General features: G+C 38.7%; 2 protein-coding genes across 7 annotated transcripts in view; one reads left to right on the forward strand and one right to left on the reverse strand.

Annotated features, from left to right (window-relative positions):
* The first annotated feature begins 576 nt into the window (after positions 1-576).
* Positions 577-9493, forward strand: LOC148369616 (glucagon-1-like). 3 transcript variants are annotated; one of them, XM_088331725.1, is made up of 6 exons: positions 577-707; positions 1764-1855; positions 1930-2058; positions 5168-5284; positions 6496-6672; positions 9426-9493. In XM_088331725.1, exons 2-6 carry the CDS (start codon positions 1773-1775, stop codon positions 9448-9450), a joined length of 531 nt encoding a protein of 176 aa, XP_088187851.1. In that variant the 5' UTR covers positions 577-707; positions 1764-1772; the 3' UTR covers positions 9451-9493. The 3 variants fall into 3 exon arrangements, with proteins under 3 accessions (XP_088187851.1, XP_088187852.1, XP_088187853.1); XM_088331726.1 differs by having other exon boundaries at positions 6526-6672; XM_088331727.1 differs by lacking the exons at positions 6496-6672; positions 9426-9493 and having other exon boundaries at positions 5168-5387.
* Positions 9494-14866: 5373 nt separating this feature from the next.
* LOC148369617 (sodium-driven chloride bicarbonate exchanger-like) overlaps positions 14867-18091 on the reverse strand; it is a 47115-nt gene continuing 43890 nt past the window's right edge. For all 4 annotated transcript variants that reach the window (XM_088331722.1, XM_088331721.1, XM_088331724.1 and 1 more), the window contains one exon: positions 14867-17381. In XM_088331722.1, coding sequence (XP_088187848.1) covers positions 17306-17381 — 76 coding nt within the window. In that variant the 3' untranslated portion in view covers positions 14867-17305. The remainder of the gene's footprint in view (positions 17382-18091) is intronic.

The following is an 18091-nucleotide window of genomic DNA, read 5'->3' on the forward strand; positions in this document are numbered from 1 at the left end:
CTTGCATCGCTTTTGACTGTCAATAACGGTAACAGCGGGAAAAAAATTAGTTCGTTACCCTGTTACTGGAAAAATGAGCCGTTACGTACTGCTGTGTTTTATAACGCCGTTATTTATAACGGTGTTATTCCTAACACTGCTGGTTAGTAATGCTAACTACTGTGTTGGCAGCACAAGCCGATAATTGTAGTTTATGAGTCAATACTCCTTTCAGCTAATGCAGCGCAGCGCATGTGAGTGATACTAGTCACCTCAGTAATGCAGTCCAGTAATGCGATAGAGTGTGGTTGGTGACACTAAATGCTAACGCTAAATGTAGGAAGGAATTAATTATTTAGGAAACCGCTCACGTTTACGTGTGATTTTTTTTGTCCCTTTTTTGCCCTTTTCCCTACTCTTCTTTATCTTTTTCCCGTCAAATCGAAAAGCATCACATCCTCAAATATTGACTCATTGTCAAATGCACACTATCTGTTTGTCCGGTACTTTCATTTTATGTGTTTGAACTTCGCACCTAAGCACCACCTGTCATCACGCACCAGGAAACTTAAATACATTCGAGCAATGGATCGAAAGTAATTGCATGGCCGTAAAAAGGCTCGGATGTGTCCTACCTGAGCAGACACACCTTCAGGTATTCCAGCACCGCAAACTCAGACGGGAAGGACAGGACTTGTCGTCGTTCTTCTGACTAAAAGAAAAATAAGGTACAATTACTTTTTGCTAACTCATAACCACGTTACAGTGTAAAGTATAAAGTACTTTTGTATGGTGTACAAATCCTGCCATAGTCAGAAATAAATGTAATGTATAATGCATTTTCTGCGCCGCTTATCCTCACTAGGGGCGCGAGTGTGCTGAGGCCCATCCTGAATAACTTTGGGAAGTGGGCAGGAGACACTCTGAACTGGTTACAAGCCAGTTGCAGGGCACACAGAGACAGACACTCGCTCATTCACACCTAGGGACAATTTGGACTGGCCATTTACCCTGACATGCATAGTTTTGGAATGTGGGAGGAAGCCAGAGTGCCTGGAGGAAACCCATTCGGCACAGGGAAAACATGCAAAACTCTGCCATAGAGGGGTTTGAACGTCCGCACCACGGGGCAGCACTTCAACCACCCAGCTGCTGTGCCACCTAAATTAATCATGTAATACCTAAATATAAGATATAAATACAATGTATTCAATTTGTTATTTATTTATTTTGGTATAGATGTTGTCATGCATTTTGTTAAATATTTTGTGGAAATTTTGTAGTGTATGTTGTGGTGTATGTATTTTGTCGCAACAAAAAAGTTATTTAAATGAGGAGGCGGCCCAGTAGCCTGAGCTTTTCACCCAATGGTTAATCAGGGATAAAAGATCGGTAAACCCGTTGATCAAGCAATTGTTAAAAAGCTCGCTATTTTGACCTGCCTTCAGGTGTAAAGAACACTTTGTTTTGACAATATAAAAAACAAAACACATGACAAAATAAACAAGAAAATGACAACAAAATACACAAAAGACATGACAAAAACAGAATACATGACATGAAAATCAGACAACAAAATATATTGCAAAATACTTGACGAAATACAGGAAAAACTGACAACGAAATACCCTGCAAAGTTACTCAACAATACATGACGATATACATGACTATATGGCAAGTATTTGTAGGTATGTGTTTATTAATAGTGTATTTTCTTCCTACATATGGCAGGGTCTTCCTTAATAACGTGAGGTATAATATACTTACTTTCCGGTTTTGTAAAGTTTGTAGCAATGACAAACATCTGCTCCCTGGCTGGCCTCCTGGTGGTCCTCAGCTTGGTCCAGAGTAGCTGGCAGCTTCCTCTTCAAGACAGGTAAAAAGACTAATGGCAGAAGAGATTTTTGCTTGGCTTATTGTTTGTGAAGAAAACACTTTTCCATCCTCAAGTTCGCAGATGGATGATGCTTTGGTGAGGAGACATTCAGAGGGGACCTTCTCCAACGACTACAGCAGATACCTAGAAGACCGCAAAGCTCAGGACTTTGTTCGCTGGCTGATGAACACCAAGCGCAGTGGGTTAGTGCTACATTTTGTCATTTTTGTTCTGCTTCTCCAGGGTTCCTACAGCTTAAGGCATGTGAAATTCAAGATTTTTAAGACTTTTCAATCCCCTTTGAAATTGAAGACCAAGTCGACCAAGTCAAGTCATGTTTATTTGTGTCCAAGGAGTGTCTAAGGGCTGCAAAGACCACAGATTATTGCAAACCACAGACTATTTTGACACCATCCCCTTATCTAAAACCTACACGAGGGCAAATAATACACAGATATTGTCAACACAAAATATAGGTTATTCGTATGCTATAGAATAGAAGTGTGTTTTAAGTTTAGATTTAAACATTTCCACTGATGTTGCAGATCAAATCTGAGGGGAAAGAGCATTCCACGGCACCGGGGCCCGAATGTAAAACGCTCTCGAACCTACGGATTTGTTCTTGGCTCTTGGGATCACTACTGGTCCACCATTTAAAGAGCAAAGGCTCTAGATCGGAATATAGGGGGAAATTAAATCTGAAATATATAAGGGAGCAAATCCATGCATGATTTTGTATACTACCAACATAACCTTAAAATCACATTTTAAGCTAACAGGGTGCCAATGCAGGCTAGCTAAAATCGGGGTAATGTGATCAAACTTTCTTGTCTCAGTTAAAAGCCTCGCTGCAGCATTTTGTACCAGCTGAAAGCAGTTTTCGATAATGTCCACATGATGGTGACAAAATATCGTCCATTTTTTAACATTCATAATGAATCTTTATTTATCCTTTGGTAAGGCCTGCCAAACAAAACTGGCAAAATCTAATGATAATATCACTTTAAAATAGTAACATACCCCATTCATTCATGTATGACGCACACTGGTGTATAACCTGCACCCCTTTTTTTTTCTATTACTAAGAATCAGTATAAAATTAAGTTTTACTTCTTCTCAACCCAAACCTTTCTATTGGATGCATCGGGAAATAGCCTAGGGTTGGAGTGGTGAGAGAGCCCAATCCTAACCACTGGACCACCAGTAATTTAAACAACATACAAAAAGGCATTCAATTTTATCTCATCTTCACACTATTTGTGTTCTAGATCAGTATTTTTCAACCACTGTGACGCACACCACAGATATAGTAAAATCTGCCGTGGAAAACGAGCCAATTTTTGTGCCTGTGTGGTCTAGTGCCTGGCAGAGCAATTATGTAGTACTCTTCCATAGCATAAGCTGGAGTAGCAACAGGTAGATAATTGCCTTGTACTTTGAGTCAAGGGAATTAGTGAAAGACTGAGACCTGTGGAAGAAGAGATTTGTGTGTGTCTTTCATCGATTCCTGCCAGGATATTAGCCAAGGTTTCACAATGAGTAAGTATAAATATGAAAGATTATAAAATACTGTACTTTATTCTTTGTGTTTATCTGATTCCTATTCAAGATGTTATAATACAACTTCTTTCTTCAATGTTAAAAAACGCCGTATTTTATTACTATAAGGCTCACCTAAAAGCCTTTATTTTTTTCAAAAGCTGGCCATGCGCGTTATAAACATACAGTGCACCTTATATATGGATCAATATTGAGTCGCAAGGTCTCGCAACTAAGGCAAGCAGTCGCCGACTAGATTTTCCCCTCGTAAGCGAAGTAGTCCGCAGTGTATGCTGGGATATATATACCGGCATTTTATTTCCTAACCAACGTGTCAATCATCATTTGAATCGGTCACTATTGGCTAATATTATTCGGAGGTAAAGGAGGCGGGTCCTTTTCAGCATTTACAGGCTTGCAATGGCTAAAGCCGAGCAAAACAAAGCCTGTAATTGGCCGAAAAAGATGAATGTGAATCACACGTTAGGTTGCGGTACGGCATTGAGACATTTTTTACTAGTCCGTATTTGTAAACAGGAATTATGAGGCTAAACAGACAGCTAGCATCAAGCAACGTCTATTGAAGCAGATGCTTCTCGGCGGATTTTTTATTTTATTTGTCGGCATTTTTGCGTGTTTTGGAATGTGTAAAAATCTTACACGGTTGGATTTTCTCCACTCACGGATGTAAGAGGACCATGGTTGCGTATTATTATTGAACATGATGGCTGCAAGACGACTTTGATGAGCTACCCCGGCTTTATATTTTCCCAGTATTTTGTTTCAGACTGATCTTGATGTTTCTGTGATGACTCTATTCTCAAATTCAATTCAATTCAAAGTGTTTAACGTCATATGCGCAGTAAAAAAAACACGTTTCCCTGCACATTGAAATTCTTACTTTGCTGTCTACACAGTTGCCAGTGAAAAAGAAAATAGAAACTAAGAAATGGTTGGCATTTCTTGAATCCCTAGAGTTCAACTTCCTCATGATATGTGGAATGACACATTTGAGTGACATCGTACAGACACCGTGTCCGTATGTGTCTGAGACACGTATTTGCTTGATTGCGAGCCGTCGGAATGTTAAATTTGACTGAACTATCTGACTGTTTTGTTGACATTCCCACTGTAGCGCCTTATAGCCCGATGCGCCTTATGAATGGAAAATATAGGGGGAAAAAAATTGTTGAGGAGGAGCACCTTATAACCCCGTGCGCCTTAGTCGTGAAAATACAGTATATTGTTAATATAAGCTTGTTTTATCACATTTTCAGCTGGTGGTTGACTGCAGGATCGCTTCACTGAAATAAATGTGCCTTTGCTCAAAAAAATCTTGAAAAACACTGGTTTAGTGGTTAGGATTCGGCGCTCTCACTGCCGCTACCCGGGATCGAATCCTGTTTGTGGTCAGCAATATTTTTCAACGAATCAATCATTGCACAAATACAGTGATATAATACCGTAAAACCTCATTTATGATCCCCACCCAAACTTTGACTTCTTCATTAGATTAAAAAGGGGATTTACACACATAAAACTACGTATCTTTTTTTCCTTCTCAATCATTTTGTGTATGCCAGTATATTTGGCTTTCTGTGTTGTTGGGTGTGGAGAAAGAGAGGGTTTTCTTTTCTAATTGTACTTTAAATGTTTTTATACAGCACAAGCATTCGGTTGACCGATAAGTGCTATACAGTATGAATACTGTATAACGTCAATTTGATTTTGAAGTGATTTCGAATTGTCGAAACCTGGGTGTCCTGTTCCCAGTTCAGCTGCAAAGCGCCATGCCGAGGGCACGTACACCAGCGATGTCAGTTCCTACCTCCAGGACCAGGCCATGAAGGACTTCGTAGCCGGGCTCATGTCGGGACTGAACCGGAGAGAGTAGGGGAACTTCCTGCTTCTTTTCCATTGGCCACTGCCGGATTCCACTGTGGCCATCCCTTCTTCCTCTTTTCTGCAATAATAAATAACATCGAAGCGTTGAGTGGAGTGAAGAGACGTTGCACTTTACAACATGAACTGCGCTAGCTGACCATTAGGTCATTTAGCGTCAAATTAGAGTGAGGAATGGGGGATATACAAAATTAGAATTTTTCAGTAAAGTTTACTCTTTAATAAATGTTGAACAATAAACTTCAATAAATGCCACAATTGGCTGTTCAGTAACATTTGATCACTAATCAGCAACAGCTCCAATCGTTTTAAACTAAACTGAAATAAATGTTAAAAACAAAATTTTTATTTCAGAGATTTTTAATTGACCAAATAAACAGATTTATTTGATTTGAACTGGCCAGCCTTTGCAGATTGTTATTGTTGCTATTGTAACAAAATTAATTATTTGAACTCATTTGCTGCCATTGATGGCTACAGAAGTGCATTTTGGCCAAGTTGCCGTAAGCGGCTCCAAGCGTCAAAGATCAATTTTAGCTAGGATGCCAGATGACTACAGATGTAAAATATTACTTATTTAGCTAAACTGCCAAAGAAAGTTATGGACGTCAAATATCCATTCTAGTAAGGCTGAGATAAGATGTCAAAGATCCAGTTTTAGCCAGGTTGCCATAGACAACAAAGATCCATTTTAGCTAAGCTGCAATAGACGGCTATATGTGTCAAAAATGTATTTTCTCGTAGAGGGATACAGATGTCATATGGTGGTAGAATCCAAATATTATTTTTTTATCTTATCTTCCACAGACCTCTATAGATGTAACATGTAATTTATCTGGTTTCCATAAACTGCTCTAAACCTCAAAAGTCAATTTTAGTTTAGCTGCACTACAGACATCAAATATTCACTTTTAGCTAAGCTGCCATAGATGGTGACAGATGCCAAATATTCTTTTTAAGCTGCCACAGAGTTCTATAGATTTAAAATATATAGTTTATCTATTTAAATGCCATATATTGCTATAGACATCAAACATCTATTTTTGCTTGCTGCTATCAAAGATCAACATAAAACATTTTTTTTAATTTATTTAATCCAACAGCAAACACAATCTCAAAGTATTTGTATGAAAAGCAAGATATCTCAATAATCTGCATGTAAAAAAATAAATATCAATTCTGACCTGTTGCCGGACCAGTAATGGTTCGGGCGTTGTACATGTACCCAGATGTGGCGGGGAGAAGCCAACCTGCGGGTTCAACCGGAGGAGGCATGTGGACGGAAGCTTCACCAGCGACGTCAACAAAGTTTTGGACTCCATGGCCGCCAAGGAGTACTTACTGTGGGTCATGAACTCAAAGTCTTCGGCCGAGAGGTAAAAGAAATACACACAAAAATAAACACTTGCGGTGTTTCCAATAACATATAGTCCCTGGCGTGCCGCCAGGGTCTAATTGGTCTCTCCAGTTTGTCATTAAGTTGTACTAAGAAGAAATATAATATTTTTAAATATAGATGAATTAAATATTATAAATATGGGATCAAAATAACTGAGAGATCTCTTTTTTAAAATTTTGCAAATGCCATGGCGTTCCTGCTTGCAACCTCTTTTGTCCTCTCTCCGAAATTTGATTGATTGGTTAATTGCTTAATACGCGCATTTTCGTTTGTTCGCTAAGCAGAGGTAAAGGGGTTTGATCTGTGGGGGGAACAGCACGTTGAGAACAGAAACTGGTCACGGGAAATCATGAGTCCAAGTAGGAAAATAATAGCAATTTGGGCCCTTTTTTTATTACATAAAGGGCTCCGAAGCAGAGTGTTCCTGCTGTTCCAGAGTGATAATTTTCAGAAGAGACCGATTATGATATAAACATATATTGTTTCACACATTTTATTTTTTTGTGTGTGTTGTTTAAGCCTACATTGGTTAGTAATTAAATTTTAAACTGTTATAGATTAGTGTATATTTTACTTTTTTATAGCACAGAAGCGTTTATATTTTTATTTTGTTGTGTAGTTTGTTTTCCCGGGATTCTGTGTTTCTTGACTTTAAAGTTGCTTAGTATAAAAAAAGTTTGAATTAGTTAAAAGTTCACTGTAGAGTGAAAAAATAAAGGCTCGTATTGCATAGTAGTATACAGTAATACATTTATTTATTTTATGCACAATGATACATTATTATTGGTATTATATCGGTTAAGGCAGTGGTTTTCACATAGCGGGGCGGGCCCCCTCTAAGGGGGCAGGAGGATCCATCAAAAGGGGCACAGGTGTGTTTGACTTTGGGTATTTTTTTTAACTTTCACAGAATAAAGTGCAATTGCACCTCCATTAAATTAGGTGCAGTGGCGTTTTAATTGTCAGAGTGTTTCTTTTTTTCACATTTAGCTTCCACGCTGTGCATTAAGCACAGATTATAAGCATTAAGTATGAAGTGTAGACACAAAGTGTAGATGACCCTCAAGTTAAAGAACATTTAACATGGATGCGTGGACAGGCGAAGAGGGTAAAGAGATAAACAAAAAAATTCTCCTCCCAAAAGCCAAGACAATAACATTTGACAGAGCGTACGTAGCACTTCACTGCGACCAGCAGGGTTGGGTAGGGTTACATTAACTGGATTACTTTCTATTACTTTTGGATTACTCCAATATCAAATATGCTAATAAAAGACAAAAGAAACTAAATATGAATAAAATTATGACTCACAACACGTGGTAAGCTTTCTCTCCTGGCTTTGATCTCTTTGATCTCCGGCAAAACTAACTTAAAATGCGACAAAACCGAAATGAAAATAAATAACAGCTTGCCAACATCATTTTTGCATTTCCATGTATTCCAAGCCTGCAAAAAATTTAGTAATTTTATTCACATTTATTTTTTTTGGTCTTTTATTAGCATATTTGGTATTGGAGTAATCCAAAAGTAATTGAAAGTAATCCAGTTAAAGTAACCCATCCCAACCCTGGCAGCCAGGGAGGGAGACGAGCAAATACCAGTGTGCTTGCTATATTAAAAATGTAAGCAGCAGACAGCACAAAGCTAATTCACTTGAATTTACATGACAACCCAATCCCGAAAATGTGCCCAAAGGCACAGGTTTGGAAGTGAATTGTTACCACCAATATCGAGCAATCATTGTTTTGTCCCCATCAATATTATGTGATCAGTTGGAAAAAAAAAAAAGAAAATATGGGGGGCTACCAGAGGATTTCTCCTTCAGAGGGGCACGTGACAGAAAATAATTGAGAAGCACTGGGTTAAGGCAACAAAAATCTGAAGAGACGTTTGGGAGCCAATATGGACACCCCTCTGAATTGTGCCTAGCTGAAACAGCCGGTTCTCTAAAAAGGGCCAAAGTTCCCATCATAAATGAGTTACTGTTTTCCCCACACTTCCCCACTTTTTTCTTTTAATATTATTGCAAATTGTGTACGCCAAATTTTGTACGTCAAAAAAAAATTCAACAATTGTTGTCCTATTCTACATGGTTTCTGTAGTGTCAGTACCATAAATACTGTATGTGCCGCGTTGTGTTTGCAAGGGAATCGCAATCATTCAAAGAGTGAGCAATTGGCTGAGGTTGACAGGTATGCAATAACCTCCTGTAAACCATTGAAGAGGAACCAGCATCTTGGTATTGCAGCAATCACAAAAGCAGCGGTACTGATATTTAATACTGTAATTTACCAAATCACCGTTATGAGTATTACATTCAAATACATTTAATAAATACGATACATTGGAATAGTACAGCATCAGCATTAGAACAAAACGCGTTATGTTTCAGACTAATTAGATGACACGCAGGTTGTTTTGCATTAAACCTATTTTTCCTTTACCTGACTTTGTGGGTGGGACTTGTTTGCCGTGTCTTTGCCTTTCATAACTAGTGTATTTAGGATTCAATAATTTACAAGAGCACACATTTATCATCATCATAATCTAGCTTCTTGATTTTGCTCTAAAAAAAAGCATCGTTCGATGCATTTGAATGTAATATGCACAACATTTTTTTCCAGGGGGCATGTCCCCTGGACCCCAACTGGGGTCCCACAAAATGATATGGGAAACACCTACTCAGCAATCAACATTTATAATCCTAATGCAACAATTTGTATGTTACAGTAAGAGGACACAAAACGACCAATGAGGCCCACGCAAGGAAACAAATATGAGGAACGGGAAGCCATAACTAAAAAAAACCAGATTCTTCCATCGTTTTTGAAAGCACCTCCAGAATTATTTTTTTCTACACTGTTAAATTATTATCTATTTATGAAATGCAATAAAAAATGCTATGAAACATGTTTTCGGACTTTTATTGTTTGTACACCTTTTTGGTGTCGTGCAAAATTAAGTAACAATGAACTACAGTGGGTAAGACATAATAGTACTTTTTAAAATTACACAAATGTTTTTCCGTAGTGAAGTGGTTGGCTTGTTCGCCTAACACTCGAAAGGTCTTCGGTTCAAGACCGGGTGGAAACATTTATTGGAAAGAGATGGGTGCCGCCAAGCTGTACTTGCCTGACACACACCAGAGGAAATTGTGCCCCAAAAACCCTAGTGGTTGAGGGAACCTACTCCTACGCTACATAATTGGATCTATTGAAGAGAATTTGTGATGTGAAGGACACATTTTTTTTAGTAAAATTCAAGTGGAGAAATATAAACGAATAGACAAAGAAAGAAACTCAATTTTATGAAAAAAAAAAAAAAAAAAAAAAAAATTAACAGCACAAAAGACAAAAATTACACAATGCATTCTAAGTAACACCCCCAATTACCTGGAGGAAAGATAGCGTCTGTAGCATGAAAATAAATATTACTGAGACAGGCCTGATTAAGGTAACCAATGATCTTCTACGAGTGGCAATGGACTTCGGCGCTTCATCACTCTTTCTGCTGCTGGACCTTAGTGCTGCCTCTGACACTGTGGACCATAATATCTTACTAAAACGGTTGGAAACATGGATTGGTCTCTCAGGAACCGTCCTCTTATGGTTCAGATCCTACCTTTCAGATAGGACGCACTGTGTTAAATATGGTGAAATGACATCTGAGCCCTTTAGTGTTACCTATGGTGTTCCGCAGGGTTCAGTACTTGGCCCCCTTCTTTTCAGCATTTACATGCTTCCATTAGGGGCCGGTCACACGGACATTTGCGGCTGAATCACGGCCAGAAATTTCTGACTTTGAGGCGGACGCTATTGGACGCATTGAGATCATTCAGACGAGATACAGCGGTGCTTAACACGAGGTCGGAATTTCGCACGTGGGTAGCAGCGCGAAAGAGTTTTGCGCTACTCAATTCTTGCGAGCGCGGGTACACAGCCTTTCACGAGCATATTGAGGCTGAACCACTTCCAGAAATTTCTGGCCGTGACGCAGATGCTGTTGGGCGCTGTTGGACGTTTTGAGACCGCGATATAGACGAGATAGAGCAGTGCTTTACTCGCGGTCGGAAATTTTCACGCGGTTGGCCGCGCGAAAAAGTTTTGAGCTGCTCAAAACTTTGAACACGTGTTAACCGCGGGCGGCACACGAGGTAATGACGCGGAAATGACGCGGAACAACGTGCTCTGGCTGCGGCCAGGGCGTGGTTACACATGGGTAGGACGGGAAATTTCAGCGGGTCATCGTGGGTGGAGCATGGTAATAGCATGTTCTGCGCCTGTATCGCGGTGTTATTACGTGAAATTGGCGTGTTACGCGTGTGACGGTCAAACGCCTTTCTCCGCGTATAGAGTGCTTCGAGGTCCTAAGATTACCCACAATGCATTGCTGGCGGGCATTTTGGAAGTCCACAAAGCTTTTCACTTCATTGTTATTGTTCAGCGAACCAGTTAGATTCTACATTGTAATGCCGAATACGTGCGTTATTGTTGGCTGTTGTAGCCGAGGGGAAAAGGGTGGGAAGGGCTTCTTTAGACTTCCGAAGTGTGTTTACGATCAGGGGATTGAAGCTCAGGAGAAAAGTGAACGGCGAAGACGAATGTGGCTGGCAGCTATCAACCGGTCGAATTTGCCAAAGCTTGACTGTGTTCGTGTTTGTTCTGACCACTTTCTGACAGGTAAATTGAATTATTTATGATGTAGAAATAAATTTTAAAAAGGTTATGGGACATGTGTACTTCATGTACATCTGTCGACACCATTCAAGTATGGCTAGGTTAAATACTGTAGGTGTTGCTTCTTGAGTAACATTTCTGAAAAAATATTCTTAAAAGATCTAGATGTTGAACAAGTATATACCAAGAATACATAGTAAATGTGCATTTCATCCAATTTGATGAGATATTTCTTCTCTCTCAGTGGATAACATTATTAAATAACTACTTCACCATACACATGTATCAAACAAACATGAAGTATGCGCTGTTTGCAATTGTATTTATTTTCAATCTTTGTTTAGATGAAAGGCTCATAATTAACACCTTTAATTTACAATGGCTGAGGGGGGCGGGATAGCGTTTTGAGTTTCAGTGTAGTATCATCCAATGTTCGCATGTTTTCGCCACATCACAAACCTTGACAAACACAGTAAGAGGATTCCTCAACAAATCTGTCGTAGGCTTCCATACTTTTGTAATTTTGAAAATCCTTCAGTTCACAAAAGGGACTTGGGTGGAAAATAAGATAGTTAACAAGTTCGTTGTAAGTCACACACGGCAACAAATCGGGATCAGACTTCCAGTCCTTGTTTTTAATTTTGTAGGGATCCAATTTTCCAATAAAATGCAACTTCGCAGCGTACCGCTCGCGTGCTTGCTTGTCTAAACTCTCCACGTAGTTTTCCATAGTGTTGATGGACAAAATCCGTACACAAACAAAGCTAGTTGAGTAAATAAATAGACAAGCTGAGTAAATATTTGCTCCTCTCGCTATCACCGCTTGTAATCGACAGACTTCCAAGATGGCGGCACGAAGCCGTGTTACTATTTTTAGCACAAAGCGCGGAGCCCTCTATAAACAGCGCGAATGCCGAGCACACGTCAGTTGTGCTCGAGACGTCAAGGGGGTGAACATGGATCCCCGTCAGCGTAGTGACCTCGTCTTAATCAATTTTTATTTCTTGACATTTCTTTTCAAGATAATAAAATAAAAATGATGCCATAGCTTGAAATCTTGATCTTCACGGGACTGTGTCTTGTGCGGTTATGATTTCTACAGCCCGGTGCCGAGATTTGCATCCCCTCGCTACTACAACCACTTTTACCTCGTTTTATCTCACTTTTAGGGAATGTAATGGCGAACATATAACCAAAACCACTTCGTCTTGCATTTTTGGAAATGTAATACAACTTAAACCATTCCGTCTTTGTTTTTGTTGTGAACGTAATCGAACGGTAAATCCTCCCCCCCTCGCGTGAACGCACATTCTGCTGCGCTTCCGACGAAAGCGATCGTATTCTATATAAAACGCTTATTAAAACTATAAAGCGAGCTAATTATAACAATTGGTCCTAGTCTATATAACGCGTTTATTTAAACAATAAAGTGCGATCGTATTCTACAAAATGCGTTTGTTAACGCGGATGAAAAAGTCACCAACGTCAATGCACGCTTACAACAAAAGCGATCGCAGCAGAATGCGCGTTCACGCGAGGGGGTGGGGGGGAGGTGTGTTGCGTAGGAGTCGGATTTGGGCACAACACCGGCTCGGGAGCTTTTATACCCGTGGTCCACACGAGAAAATGACGCAGAAATGACGCGATGAGGAAGCGGAACAGTCGCCGGCGTCTGTTTTGCGGGCATACCACCGATGAACAGCGGGTTGGTCAATTTTGCGCATTTTCCATCCCGGGCAACCACGGGCAAAAAAAAAAACCGCAAAATTTTAGCCGTGATTCAGCCGCAAACGGCTGTGTGACCGGCCCCTTAGGTGATATTATTCGCAAGTATAATATCAGTTATTATTGCTACGCAGATGACACTCAACTATATAATATCCCGAGGGATAGTCTTTGTGTTTGCTGTTTACTTTCCACCGCTAACCGTTTCACCGGATGCAAACCTTAGCATAGCGCTAAATCTCCTGCCCGCTGCTATTAATAAACAGCAGTTTGCACACCCCAACAGAGCTTTATCGTCAACGGCGACCTTAATCTGGCATGTTTATGGACTGTACTCCCAAATCCATTCAATTGTGGACTGAGCAATTCGGAAAAACACTGGACTATGTGTAATGTAATATCAAACATTCGGTTGTATCCGGCAACTCTGTTTTCTTTCATTTGTTCTTATTTTCACTTGGTTTATTTTAATAGTATTTTGTTTCCATTTTTTAAATCATATGATTTATGAAAATGTATGGATATTTTCAATTCCAAATTTTGAATTAGGTCCTCTATTGTGGAACTCAACAGATTCAATTGTTATTATTAATTTAGCACCTATCATCAACATACTATTTTTTCAACATGTGAACCCCTTTGCAGAATTTTACCTTTTTGACTTGGACTGAAAAGAGAAGCCCTTCAATTCCGTTATACTTGTGTCATTCATTCATTCATTCGTTTATTGCGACTAGTCTGTTGTGTGCAGCTTGGCCACCGTGGGGCAGTAGAACACAATCATGAATGCGCACAAAAGAAGAGTTACAAAATTTGTACTGCAAGTACGTTTGTCACTCCAGTTTTTATCCCACCGGGCGTTACAATGCAAAAATAGGCATTGAAGTCACATATATTTTTGTGTACCATTTTATAAGTTTAAAAAAAGTCACAAAGGTATTTTGGCGACAAATTAGAAAATTAATCCAGCAACGTTTAAGGCAGAGTAATTATTTATCGAATAAAAACAAAAACATTACAAACGTATATATATATATATATATATATATATATATATATATATATATATATATATATATATATATATATAAAATTATATATATATATAAAATTATCTTCCAATCCCCCATTTTATTATATTGCCATTTTGGGTCCTAATTTAGGGATTTGGACTGGTTTCTTGTGTCAGTTATGCAAACGCAAAAAGGAGATTTTGAATTAAAATTTTGACCAAATCTGTACTAATTTTGTGACTCCAGTCTTTTGTCTTGTTTTCTCAGGTTTCTCAATGCAAAAATAGAAATTAAGTATAGTTTTTTGTATGTTGAGATACATTAAATACACGACTCACAAAGATACAGTATCACGACAAATCGGAAATGTCAACTCAGCAAAGTTTAAGGCAAAATTTGATATATTTTTGTATTTATTAAAAAAAATGCTATAAACATATTCTTTACTTTCAATTCTAATTATTTTTCTGTTTAATTGGTTCTCTTCGGCAAGTACAGCCTGGTGGTGCCCGTCCCTCTCCCGGCCAACATATGTTAACACCCGGTCATATTTTGGCATTGTTCAGTCCTTTGTTGAGGAGCTCAATCGATTCATTGTGACACCATCTGTTGTATGAAGTTTGGCCACCACGGGGCGGTATAACACAGTCATGAATATGCAAAAAAAAAAGTTTTACCTACACTGTACGGACAGCAAAGTATTTTTGTGACCCACGTTGACCTTGCAGACATTCAAACGCAAAAAGAAACATTGATGTATACGTTTGTGTACATTTATTCACATTTTTCTTGACACTCTGGTTTGAGTCCTCCTCATTCAACCACAGTTTAGCGACAAAATTGAAAATCGATCCAGCAAAATTTAAGGCAAAAATCAAATAAATAGAATACACGCAGTTGCAGCCAAAATAGATGATATTGATATAATTTTGACCTATAATTAGTTAGCATTTAGAGAAACGCCAGGCATCGGGAAAGAAACATCCACATCGGGAAAAATGCCTACTTAGACATCGGTTAAGTAATACAGTATATTAGTAACACTCAATAAAATATAGTGTCTATTATACATTGTTAAAACAATTCAACTCATATTACAGGCGACCCATTGCAGAACATATTATTGCATCCTAGATGTACTAATGGTCTCTTTAAAGAGACCGTGTGTATCATCTGGCCACTAGATGTCGCTGTATCGTGTTGGGCAATTGAAAACAAGTGCTAAAAAGCGCCAGGAGGACTGTAAAATACAGAAACTCAAACCAGAATCCAAATATTTCTTCTCGTTTTTTGCCCAGTCTTTTTCAGGTTTTTGTTCTTTTGGGGTAACCGTAGCAGCAAGATTGCCGGCAATTATGTCAGTTACCTATAGGTGAGGCACGTAAAACTCGAAGTTACAGCAAAACTATTAATCATGTGTTACTTCTGTTGTATTCCACCATACAGCAACTTCTAGTAGTGAATGTTACACACCATCCTTTTAAGATTGAGCTATTCTATACTTTAAAAATGAGAGGAAAAATAGTGTCATTTGGTCACTTTAAGTCTCCGTAGGTTGTGTTCTTCCTTGTGAAATGTAGCACTTATTTTTGGTTGAACCACACAATACAGCTACATGTAGTGGTCCAATATTACAGACTGTCTCTTTAAAATTGAACTATTCAATCCCAAAAAGGTTTGAGGAAACAGTGTATTCGTAGTTTGTATTTTTCCTTGTCCTATGTAGCACTTGTTTTTGGCTGAATGACACAATACGGTGATGTGCAGTGATCAAACGTTACAGTGTCCCTTTATGATTAAACTACTCTATTCTAGAAAAATAAGAAAAATGGTTTGGTCACTTTGAGTCTGCGTAGTTTGTATCCTTCCTTGTGCTTAGTAGCACTCGTATTTCGGTTACACTACACCATACTACACTGTCCGTTTAAGAGTGAGCTGTTTTATCCTAAAAAAGGACGCACACACAAAAAAAAGAAAAAAAAACTGTACAATTTGGTCACTTTGAGTCTCCTTAGTTTGTGTTCTTCCTTGTGTGTCTGAACACTTGTTTTCAGTTGTACTACACAGTGTGGGGAAATCTAGTGGTTGAATATTACACACTGTCCCTTTAAGAGTGAACTATTTCTATCCTAAAAAAAGGCTGCACAAAGAACAAAAATCTGTTTACTTTGAGTCTTGATTGTTTGTGTTCTTTCTTGTGCTGTTAGTGCTCATTTTAGTTGTACTAAAGTCAGGTGAAATTTAGTGGTTGAATATTACACACTGTCCCTTTAAGAGTGAACTATTTTTGTCCCAAAAAAGGCTGCAAAACAAAAAAGAAAAGAAAAAAAAACATTGCAATCTATTCACTTTGAGTCTCCATAGTTTTTGTTCTTCCTTGTGCTTTGAAGCACTCGTTTTCGGGTGTACTGCACAATACAGTGACATCTGGTGGTCAAATATCACACAGTGTCAGAGACAGTAAGTCTGCCGCTGTTGTCTAAACGGTTGTAAATCATCAATGCGATAAACAAAAAATCAACAGTTCGTAAAGGATATCATCACAAAATCGCCTGTTCAATGACTTATCACATTCCGAGAATATGTTTATCGACTATTGATGAACTCATGAATTATGACTTATTTATGAACCTTTTGACACATGCACCGTACGAAGTATTTCAAGTTTCCCTTGAAAGAAAATAAAAATGAACGGCAACTCAACACAGAAGACACGGTAGGTCCAATGCAAGTGACATCCGGACAGTGTTTCAGGTTTTTCTAAAAGCCCCTCAAAAGATTAGCAACGATGAACAAAGAGAAGAAAAAAACACCACAAATAATGTCAATACACAGAATATATATGAGATTAAATATGTTCCCTCCTAAAACATTTGCTTTCGACACACTTTTCACACAAATGCTAAATTCTACTATCACATTTGATTTATGCGTTTGTCTGAGGCAGGATTGGAGGGAGTAGCCAAACTAAGAAAGTACGATTAAATATTGTTCCAAAGGTGTCTTTACGTTTTGCTGCTGGTGTCACACAAATGACATCGTCGCTTAGCTTACATTTCACAGGTAGCGCACGACACGCGTAACAAAAAAACGCAAATAAAAGTCAAAGTGTTTCACAGTACAAAGAAGGTGGAGTGTGGCACAGTTTTTTTTGTTTTTTTTCCGACGAGTAAAACGGACGTCAGAGTGTGTGTCATCACAAACTTGTCTCCCGGTCCAAGCTCTTGTTGTGTCGTCGACGTTTGTGGCGCTTTTCAACTTTTTTGGGTAAACTGAAAGGAAAGGAAACACTTTTTGAATATCAGAGAAGACATTGTTGGCCAAGAGATGGGCGCACTAGGATGTACTTGCCCAAGACACACCGCAGGGATAGCACATTTAAAAGAGTTTTCAAAGAAGCAAGTTCTAAGACAATTCAATTTCATGCAAACATGCTTCCTAGTGGTTGTGAGCAGCACATGCACGACAATGGAAAAATAGGATACATATATATATATATATATACACAGAGAGAGAGAGAGAGAGAGAGAGAGAGAGAGAGAGAGAGAGAGAGAGAGAGAGAGAGAGAGAGAGAGAGAGAGAGAGAGAGAAAAGAAAAGTGAACAAAATAAGTATTTGAACACCCTGCTATTTTGGTATTTCTCCCACTTAGAAATCATGGAGGGTTCTGAAATTTTCATCGTAGGTGCATGTCCACTGTGAGAGAGATAGACTAAAAAGAAAAATCCAGAGATCACAATGCATGATTTTTTAACAATTTATCTGTGTGATAAAGCTGAAAATAAGTATTTGAACACCTGAGAAAATCAAAATGAATATTTGGTACAGTAGCCTTTGTTTGCTTTTACAGAGGTCAAACGTTTCCTGTAGTCTTGCACCAGGTTTGCACACACTGCAGGAGGGATCTTGGCCCACTCTACCACACAGATCTTCTCTAGATAAGTCACCGCTTATTCCCGCTTATCCTCACTAGCGTCGCGGT

Source organism: Urocampus carinirostris, chromosome 3 (assembly GCF_059441175.1).
Source record: "Urocampus carinirostris isolate Australia breed hairy pipefish chromosome 3, RoL_Ucar_1.0, whole genome shotgun sequence".
NCBI classification, from domain to species: Eukaryota; Metazoa; Chordata; class Actinopteri; order Syngnathiformes; family Syngnathidae; genus Urocampus; species Urocampus carinirostris.

Excerpts from the sequence above, each read along its gene's own strand:
- LOC148369616 (XM_088331725.1), top strand. The coding sequence starts at position 1,773 with ATGACAAACATCTGCTCCCTGGCTGGCCTCCTGGTGGTCCTCAGCTTG. Across the intron at positions 5,285-6,495 it reads TCGGGACTGAACCGGAGAGA|TAATGGTTCGGGCGTTGTAC; the intron begins GTAGGGGAACTT and ends TTGCCGGACCAG. Across the intron at positions 6,673-9,425 it reads TCAAAGTCTTCGGCCGAGAG|TAAGAGGACACAAAACGACC; the intron begins GTAAAAGAAATA and ends TGTATGTTACAG.